At 26.1% G+C, this 10884-nt stretch overlaps 1 protein-coding gene across 1 annotated transcript; it reads right to left on the reverse strand.

Annotated features, from left to right (window-relative positions):
- Positions 1–2146: 2146 nt before the first annotated feature.
- On the reverse strand, positions 2147–5592 carry LOC122511923 (facilitated trehalose transporter Tret1-like). The gene is made up of 2 exons (XM_043627490.1): positions 5341–5592; positions 2147–4412 (listed from the first exon to the last, which is right to left on the reverse strand). The coding sequence occupies exons 1-2, from the start codon at positions 5426–5428 to the stop codon at positions 3055–3057; spliced, it is 1446 nt and encodes a 481-aa protein (XP_043483425.1). The 5' UTR covers positions 5429–5592; the 3' UTR covers positions 2147–3054.
- Positions 5593–10884: the final 5292 nt, after the last annotated feature.

The following is a 10884-nucleotide window of genomic DNA, read 5'->3' on the forward strand; positions in this document are numbered from 1 at the left end:
CAATTCAATTATTTTAAATTTTTTAATGAAGTTTCTCGAAAGAATTCAAATATATAAAGAAAATTGAAAAAAATAGTCTGAGAAATTTAATTATTTTGAAAAATTTAAATAAAATTCTTTTAATAATTCTATTATTTCAAAAAATGTTGACAAAATTCTTTGCAAGATTTAGTTAATTAAATTCCAATTTTAATAAAATTTTTCTATACAATTCAATTGTTTTCAATACATTTCTTCTTAAGAATTCAATTATTTTTACAAATAATACATTTTTTTTATGGAAATTTATTTATTTAAAAGAATTTGAATAAAATTCTTCGCTAGAAATCAATTATTTTCTTTCTTGAGAATTTGATTATTTTAAAAATTTTTGATAAAATGCTTTAAAATGCTTTTTTTTCGACCGGATATTTTAATTAAAAATAATATTTCTAATACGAGCATCTTTGTACGAAAACGTTATAAACATTCGCGTAGAACCTTAAATCTCTGGTATTCTGGGCATTGTCGAACAAATTGTTGGACATCATGCCACATGCCAGGCCAATAATATTCCATTGCTATAATAAAATCGGTCATAAAATACAATTATTTTCGTAAAATACAACATTTTTTTCTAAAATACACTTATTGTCACAAAATATTTGTAAAACTCTTCGAAACAATTCAATTATTTTCGTAAAAAATAAAATTCTTCTATGCAATTCAATTATTTAAGAAATTTTAATAAAATTCTTCTAAAGAAATCAATTTTTTTCAAAAATAAACATTTTCACAGGAATTTAATTATTTAAAAAAAATTTTGTTTTAATTCTTTGTCAGATTTCAATTATTTTCAATTTTTTATTGAAATTTCTAGATGAAATTTAATTATTTTTTAAAAGTTTTTAAAAATTCTACAAAATTCAATTATTTATAAAAATTTGAATAAAATTCTTCACCAGAAATTAATTATTTTCATAAATAATAATATTTTTCTCTGGAATTCAATTATTTTTACAAATAAAATTATTCACAAGAATTCAATTCATTAACAAATTTTTTAATAAAATTCGTTGCAAGAATTCAATTATTTTCATAAATAACAAAACTTATCGCAGAATTTCAATTATTTTTATTAAATTTAAAATAAAATGTTGGAAAATTGCATTTATTCTTACAATTTTTTTTTAAATTCGCCGAAAGAATTCAATTGTTACTAAAATTTTTTTTTTTTTTTTTTTTTTTTTTTTATTTATTTTTGTATTTAAATAATTGAATTCTCTGGAAATTTACTAATAAAAATTGATTAAAAAATGAATTTCACTTGAAAATTTTAAATTATAATTGAATATTAAAAACATTATAGCGTGAATTTTTAGAAATATGTAATTGAATTTTGAAAATGGGTAAAAATTAAAATCTTTGAAAATTTAAATTTTTAGTTAAAATATTCTTATGAAATAAAATAATGATTTTATTACTTTGTCATCTTAAATTTATTATAATATTCTCATAAGTTATTGAATCTTAATTTTTTGAGAATCTTAATTTCTATAGAAAAATAATAATGATTTAATATTTATTTAAAGAAGAAGTTATTAATGTTTTTCAGGGTCAGGGAAGAAGTGAAAATTTTGTCTGGAAATCAGGGAAAAACAAAAATAAAATTTTATGGCAATCCTGTGTAATATTATTTCATATTACGATTAACATAATTTAAATTAACCTATACTTGAACAAAAATATTTATTTTATTATAAAAAGAGTTAAAAATCAATATTGTAGATACCAGTTTTTTTAATCAAATGACAAATTGAAATTATTTTTTGATGGATCAAAAAATTATTTTTTTAAATTTGAGTAAATAAATTTAAATTTTTAAATTATTGAATGTTGAAAAGCAGGACATTTAAGGACATTTCAGGAAATTTTTTTAAATTCTAGGACATTTCCAGGAATTCCAGGACTTCAAGGACCAGTAGACACCCTGTTGTTTTTGAGGAAGATTGAACTCCTAATTTTAATTTGTTCTATAGATACATTTAGTATTAAATTTACAGCATAGAATATTGTAGAGATTTCAAACTATCATTATAAAACATTTATCTGTTGCTTTGGAAGGTTAAATTTTACAAATCGATTTTTATGTGAAGGAAAGGAATAAATAAATAAAAAATTCTTTCTTTCATGTAATATGCTAGTTATTGTATAAACAATATTTTATTGCAGTTATTACTGAAATTTAAAAATTTCATTTAAAAGCCCCTGTATCCCTTTGTTATATTTTGTACAAATCGCTATTTCCATTTTTCATCAGTCTTCATAACACGAGAACCGTAGCCTGCGGCTAAACGTTGGGTTTCGTAGTTGAACAAAATCACTAGCGACATTACCTTCAATATTCGTAAAACGGATTCTGTAACGGCAGACGCCCTCAGTGGTAATGAGGTGGTTTCAATTCTTGCCTGAAGGCATCTCGTCTTTATGTATATAGAACAGTAACTAATACCATGCAAATGTTCGCACAAGAGGTAGCAAATTCAGATTGATAGGAAAGTGTTGCCAATCCGAAGAGATGTTTTTATAAAATACTATTAATTATTAGTTGCAAAAATTAAACTTTTTTATTGATTATTTACAATCTTTTTATTTTGTAAGTATAAATATTCAAACTTTCTATATTTTGATGCAAATTAACATTTTTCAAAAAATGATAGATTGTGGTTTTGGTTAAGAATCAATTTATTGAAAAATTATTTCAGCTAGTATGCAGTGCGTTAAAAGAACTTTACTAGTAAATTGTTCATCTCTATACAACTAGAAATATTTGACACATAAAGTTTACAGTTTTCAAACTTGTTTGTTTTTAAATTATTTCAGTTCTTTTCAGCGCGATTGTAGCAGTTTGAATATGCATAGAATATCCAAGCCGCCAATTATTAAAGAATATTTCTAGAACGTCCTGAGGATATTATGAATATTCATGTGTTATCAGGGTTTTAATTTGAAAAAATGTAGTTTTATTTTCAATCTCAAACTTTATCGTTTATATACTATTCACTTTTTGTAGTATTAAGTCGATCTACTTGTTATTAATGGTTTTAATACTACCTTCTTCGATTTCGGCATAATTAACGCTTCCACTTCTTCTAAAGTTTTATTATTAGTTTCTGGCGTATTGAAATAAACCAATAAAGTACCAATAAAGCAACATACAGAAAAAATCCAGAAACTAACATACATTCCAAAATAATAATTTACAATTGGAAAGACAAATCCAATTCCAAAACTTAAAAACTGTTCTACAATAGACGCAATAGCAACAGCCATTCCTTTAACTTTTAATGGAAATAGTTCCCCTTGCAAGACGTACCCAACAGGACTAAGTCCCATATAATACCCAATTTCATAAGAAACTAAAGAAAGTATAGGAATCCAGGCAAGATCTAACGTACCATAATTCAGAAATAATTTTACAAAGAAAAAACTACCTAATGTGGCAAGAGCAAGAGTACATAGAATTCCGCACGTTAAGAAAATGATCTTTCTTCCAACTCTATCTATTAGTTGAGAACTCACAATGCTTGAAATTATTTTAACTAAACATATGTAAAGAACAACGCTGTTAGAATTTCCTGATTGCATTGTAATTTCATGTAAATATGTCAGAATTGCAACTGATCCTGAAAGATTTCTTGTTACTTTAGCCATCAGCAGAATAAACAATCTTTTACGATTACTTTTATTACAAATGAGTTCACGTAAAGAATTCCTTTTGCATTTTTCTCTTTCCATAACAGCTTTTTTCATTTCATTAAAATCTGTTAGAACTGATTCTGGTTGTTTAAATCCTCTTAATTTCATTAAACACATTATTGCATCTTTTTCTCGTTCTTGTATCAAATGTATGTATGGAGATTCTGGCATAAAAATGAATGTTACGAAAAATAATATCGGTATAAAAAGTGAAATTAGGTTTGAGATCCTGAATGAAAAATACGTTCCCACAGCATTAATGTAGAATACTCCGACTAACATTGACGACTTTGTTATTATTGATAGCTTACCTCGAATATCTTTTTCTGTTATTTCCCCTAGATAAATGGAAATAAATTCTAGTAAACCCCCATCACCTAGACCAACTATAAACCTTCCAGTACATAAAACATAATAATTATTTGCTGCAGTAATAACAATCCATCCGATGATTACAGGAATAGAGTACAGAAGAAAACTTTTCTTCCTTCCAAACTTTTCCATTATAATTGGATTAAAACAACAGCCGATCAAGCATCCAAGAAAATATATAGAGACTAATAAGGCTCCGGTTATTTCTGTTATGTATATGCCTGAGTCTTTCTTCTTCAAATGTAACAGCGAAGGTGACGTCCAAGCTAAGCTCACTCCACACTCCATAACTATAAGAGACGCTGGAAATAGAAGTATATTATATTGAAAAGAAAGCAGTATTAAAATTATTTTTTAATTGGATTAAATTGTCAATTTTCTTAGAATATATATTTTTTAATTGCATCTTGTGTGTAGATGATAGTATAAATATATCTTAACATTGTCTACTGTTTTTATTTACAATAATAGATGGAAGGTGAAAGAAGTTAGCAATCTCTCCGAATTAATTCTTCTTTAAAGCTTTTTATGTTTTACATTTTTAAAATATCACTATGTGTGTGGATGTTTTATATTATATTAGCCTCAATATCTCGAAGCGAAAAAGGTTACAAAGCAAAAATTGTTTACTCAGATATTTCCTAGTAGGTCATAAAATTATAGTATTTTGAGTCTGATCTTTAGTCTAAATGTACTTTTTGCATTTGTTCATATGCAAAAATCATTTTTACCACATCTTTTTAAAAATATTACCATTTATAAATATTTTTAATTGATTTTGTAAAGATTTGCTACTAAGCCTATTGATAGTACGACAGAACAAAAAAATATTTAGAATTTTCCTTTTGAGATAACTTCAGAAAGCGTTTATTTAAAGTGAGAAATTTGAGAATCACAAAGGGTAATTGATACATTATTTTCATTACGTTACTATTCATTTTCCAGTTTTGAAAGTACGTTTCAGTTTGGGATAAAAACAATTTTTGAGATTTTCGAAGTTTATAATTAGATATAGTACTTATATAATTTCTTTTACTCAAAGTTGCGATAAATTTTGAGAAAAATATATCTTTTTTAAACATATATGTACAACAATAAAATTTTTTATTAATATTTATAATTATTTTTAGGAAAGGAAATTGTTTCAAAAACTTTTTTTTAAAAATCTACACTTATAAAGCAAAATTTAATTATTTAGAAACATTTTTTGTATAAAAAATATGAACTTACCACTCAAAGCACAAGCGTATTGTAATGACCGAGAACCCTTTTCAGCAGAGTTTTCCATTTTGAGAATATCATTAGATTCTGATTTCATTTCATTAATAAGATAAAGTTATACATCAATGAGTTCATATTGATTTTATAATTATTTTGTTATAAGTTGATGAACCTCATCACTAAAATGAAGTCTGGAGAGTAGTGTAATGTTTAGAAAAATCATAGAACTGTTTTACGTCACTGATGAATGTCATGCACAAACATGCACTCAACAGGTAAGTATTTATGACCCTCTTTGAATTCCAAGGATCGTTTATTGAATCCTGCATCTAATCAGAAGATTGCGTTTTTAAGAATCAGAAGATAATAATTCTCATCAGATAACAATTTCTCTACTAGATTTTATTTCGAATTTATTGATACTGTATAAGGTTATGTGTTTTGTATGAAATGCTATAAAGGACATTTTATTTCAAACGGTTATATTATAGCAAATACTATCGCGTAGAGAATATTTTGAACCGTAGACAGTACAACATAGCTAGCTCATACGAAGAAGTACAATTGGGGTACAAAAGTACCCCAAAATTTTTTTGTTACTAGAATCTTCATATTTAAACAAAAACCAAAATAAAAAATGCAAAATTTACGAAAAATGTCGTAATTAGCATTTTCTAATAATGCAATTACTGGTTTAGAAAAAATGTTCCTGACTTTAAAATAGTACTAAAAGAGTTATTTTAAATTATTTTAAACTGCATTTTGTATTTAGATTCAAATCTACTTTTTCAATTATTTATTTTAATGATTTAGAATATTAACATAATGTTGACAAAGCCACAAATACATTTTAAGAAAATATTTTTTAATAACGCTTTTTAAAATAATTTTACTTATTAAAATCATATTAATAGCATAAATAATAAGAAAATAAATATAACTTTTCAGTCAAGCATAAATAGAAAATGTAGTAGAAAAGTTATTATTTCGTTATTAATTCTTTTTCAAGGAAATAATGTATTTATAATAATTAAAATTAATGTAATTAATTAATAACAATTTAAGTGATTAATTTTTATTTACATAATAATGCAGTTTAGTAATATACTTGAATTAATAAATATGTATAACTGGAAAATTAGTACTAATTTTTAGTATAAAATTTTAAAAAATTAAATATTTCTTTGGTTTATAAATGAACGTCATTTCTTATCTCAACTTCTAAAGTGATTTCAGATGTCATTTCTGACGTCGTTTTTGTAGTTTTTTCTGATGTCATTTCCAACATTAAAAATACGTCATTTTTGACATCACTATTTTCAACTGCAGTTTTAGTAAAAGTGATTGTGAAATTACTTAATTCAATAATTTTAGTGTAATAAAATAATTAAAATAGTTCAGTGTTTATGAAAAACAAAATTTATAAAACTATATAAACTAAAAATTTCTTAAGGTTTACAAAAAAATATCAAAAAAAAGTTTTCTAAAAAACAGTAATAATTATCTATTTATTTCAAAATTGCGAAAGGACAAATTTTATTTATCTCACGGTGATATTTACTCTTTAGATGCATCCCAACATTATCTTATCAGACAATTTATGTGCAGTTATAATTAGAATATTAAAATCGTGAAGTAGCTTCTGGTATAAAAGTATTATTATCCTAAGGCACACATATTTAATAAATATAAATAATAAAATTGTTTGTATTTACAATTTTCGTCAACCTATTTTATACTTCCTTTTCTCATTTTACCAATCCATTAAATTGCAGAAATTAAAGAACTATAATAAATAAGTTTAATGTTTTATGTATAATTTTTACTTTAAATAGATTTTAATAAGAATGAGAATCAAAATGTACAATGTATGTCGAAATTGCACAGCTAAAAAAGTATATGATAAATGTTATTAATCGTACTATTTTGTAATTTAAAATAAAGATATTTTTTATTTGATAGTTTCTTTATGATTTGTATCCATCCCCAGTGTTGTAGGTAATAAGAGGGGTGGAGATGGTGATATAGCCAAGAGTTGTAAAACGATTTGCAGTAAACCGCCGAATGAGATTATCGCGTTTATTGGCTAAAGTCATGAGCAAGAACTATCAACATTCAACGTCACAACACCGTCGTTCAGATCATTGCTTACAAAAGTTTAGGCGCCATTATAAAAAAGCTTCAACATATCTTTATAACTCAAATTCCTGTTCAGAAAGTTAACTGAATAATGTATAGTAATTCTGAAAACCACATTTTATTAATATTATTTTATTTATGATGAAAAATAAATTCCATCAATGAAAAGTAAAACAAAAAACAAATTTATGTTATTTTATTAAGTTTATTAGAAATTTATTAGAATTTTCTTTTAGCAGAATTTCATTTTTTCGAATTTTTGTTTAATCGATTTTAAATTAACCCGAATATTTACATAACAGAATTATAAATACTTGAATTTTTATTTATAAGAATTGTCATTTAACACAATTTCCATTAATGGTACTTTCTATTAAAATGAATTATTATTTAAACGAATTTTTATTTACAAGAACTCTTATTGTACATAACTTCTATTTAGTCTAATTTTGAAAAGACAGAATTTCCATTTTTGTGAATTTTCATTTGTCCAAATGTTTATTTTCATTGAGAGTTCTTAAAAATCATACGATGAAAAATTTAAGAGTGGAAAAAAATTTGATTTATGAGATTTTGTGCTAAAGAAACTACGAAGATAATATATTCTTAAATCTTTACAAAAACTTATTTTAAAGCTTAGAATGTTAGATACCTTATTTTCAGAAAAACGAAATCAATGATCGTAACAATATCTCTGGTTGGTTCATGAAGTTATTCAGATAAGAATTTTTTTAGTCCAGGACACCTTTAATTTAATAATCTTTTAAAATTTAGTTATTTCTAAAAAAATCGTACCGAAAAGGTAAAAAACCAATTAGATTTGCTTGAAATTTGACACTCAGGGGTTTTACGGTAGCTTATTACAAATCTGAAGTAAGTTTATGTATGGGGCAAAATTTCTCACCTGACCAGGTCAAAAAATTTATGTTGTTGAATTTTCTTGAAACTTTGCCAAAATGTTACTATCATTTGTAGAAGTGTAAATATAAATTATTATTGAATTTTATATAATAATTTCTGAGTTACGGAACTTCAAAATTTTGACTTTTTAGAAAATATATTTTTTTCGATTTACTATATTGATAAGTAAAATTAATTAAATTAAAAGTGTGAATAGTGATTTTAAAGGGTTTTTTCACGAGTTACAAGCTGGTGATGAAAAACATTGATTTCTTTCAATTTAACTTTGAAATTCAAGGTCAAATTCTTAATTTCAATATATCTAAAAATAGTTTTTTTATGTTTTCTAACCTACCTCAATAGAAAGCTTACCTTTTTTCCTATGCGTCAAGTGAAAACCAGGGTCTGATCTTGAAAATTTTTGAAGAAAATAATAATTTATCATTATTTTAACATTTTTCTACTCTATATGATAAAGAAGAAATACAATTTGCACAGTTTCGCGAAATTTAAATTTTTTTAATATTAATGTTTTTAATGTTAATAACATTTTTCGTATAAATTTCGAAATTTATTATTTTTTTCCGTTCTATAACAGGAATAGAGTTGATTTTTGGCATTTTTTGGCTATAGCCCTGTGTTTTTCTCATGTTTTTCTTTGCGTACGCAACTGTATTAAGACTTATCATTATTTACAAATTTTATTATTACGCTATATAACAGAAAACAAATATTAAAATAACATGATTCGATTGATCTGTTCTTCATGTAGAATATTAAAGTATCTATCAGTCATTTTTGAATAATTATAAATTAAATATATTTTCAGAAACATTAAGAGAAAAAGCATCCCTCCAAACAAAATTTGCCTATAAAGTGGATGCTTCTTCAGAAAAGGATTTCCATGACGAAACGGATGTTTCATTTGATGAAAAATGGTAATATTCAAGAGGAACAAAATGTCGATGTAAATATGAATATATCTTTAGAAGAGAATGTCGACGAAGAGGAAAGAAAAAGATGACGAGATGATGAAGACAAAGGAAATTTGTCAAATAAAGACATCTCAGAGGGATCATCAGATGATTATTTATTTATCTGATGATAATGATTCCGATAATGCGAGAGGCGTACTGTTTCAAGGTTGTGGAAACAATATGAGAATGCAAGCTGACCTTTAAAACGAACGACGTCAACTTGAAAGCTTTAGATCATTTTTTTACTGCTTTGGCGACATACCAACTACAAAAACACAATTGTGGAGAGTAATAAATCGAGACACATCAAACTTGATTTATTCCGCATATTGTACAATGTGCAAAGAAAAAGTTGGTGATGGTAAATTTGTAACAAGAAGATGCAATTGTGGCAAATGTGGACTTAATGAAGACAATTTATATTTAGGTACTTTTATACATATCCGCCTAATTCCACATTTACACGACTTCTTTCATGTGCCAAACATAGCCAAATCCTTGCGCTATAAACATGATAGAGTACAATTTGTCTTTTACACTATGGGTAGATGGAGTAGCTTTAGCTAAGTCATCAAACGCTTTTTCTTGCCCAATTCTATTGCACATTAATGAATTTCCACCCTATGCTCGAATAAAACATGCATTTTTAGTAGGGCTTTATATAGGAAACAAAAAGCCAGAGATGATGAGCCATTTGATACCAATTGTTCAAGAATTGAAAAGACTGTACAAAACTGTCATTAAATGGCGTTCAGAAGGGCCTGAAGGACTGGAAGATATCAGCAAATTTGCAACAGCCAATTCTGTTGCTGAACCTGAAGTTTTATGAACGAGTGCTCACAATTTATGGTATATTAGTATTATTTATTTATTGGTTTATACACCTGTCTTCAGCCTTACATACTTGGCTATACAAGTGTTTTTACATTTTTTGTAAACTCTTACAAATTTTTCCCTAACAAACTTAATACTAAATTTTGCGCCTACAGAGCGACTTGAAAATTAGGAGTACTCGCATTTGCCTGGACCACCCGTCTAATGGGTTTTCTCACCAGTGGAGAGGGAAACTGTAGAAAACCTCTCCAGAGTACAACCGGTTTATCGACAGTCGAGTTTTAATGGTGTGTACCGGACAATAATCGACGGTGCACATCATTATACCTCGACGTCAAACCTCCCGCTCAGATTGTCTCACGTGCCGGAAAAATACCAAGCCAAATGGGCGCGAACCAAGGGTACTTACTTTAAACAGTGTTGCTTTGTGGAATTATATTTCCCTTTTCCCGAATAATATTGCGAAAACATGATCAATTTTTAGAAGTCATACAAAATGCAGTATTACAGGGAGTTGAAGTCAATCCACAACCCAATTTCTACTTTCACATCCCATATCCCACTTTCTCACAACCCACTTCAAACATTCTACTTATTCTCAACTTATTTCGCACTTCCACATCCCAGTTTCTACTTTCATTCCAACCTCCCACTTTCACACAACCTTATTCCTACTTTTACATCCCATATCCTAATTTCTTAC

The sequence above is a fragment of the Leptopilina heterotoma genome, unplaced genomic scaffold (genome assembly GCF_015476425.1).
Source record: "Leptopilina heterotoma isolate Lh14 unplaced genomic scaffold, ASM1547642v1 Lhet_91, whole genome shotgun sequence".
NCBI lineage: Eukaryota > Metazoa > Arthropoda > Insecta > Hymenoptera > Figitidae > Leptopilina > Leptopilina heterotoma.

What these genes read in the sequence shown, in the direction of transcription:
- LOC122511923 (XM_043627490.1), bottom strand. Translation starts at nt 5,428, where the DNA reads ATGAAATCAGAATCTAATGATATTCTCAAAATGGAAAACTCTGCTGAA. An exon ending in ATACGCTTGTGCTTTGAGTG is followed by an intron (nt 4,413 to 5,340) that starts GTAAGTTCATAT and finishes TTCTATTTCCAG; the next exon opens with CGTCTCTTATAGTTATGGAG.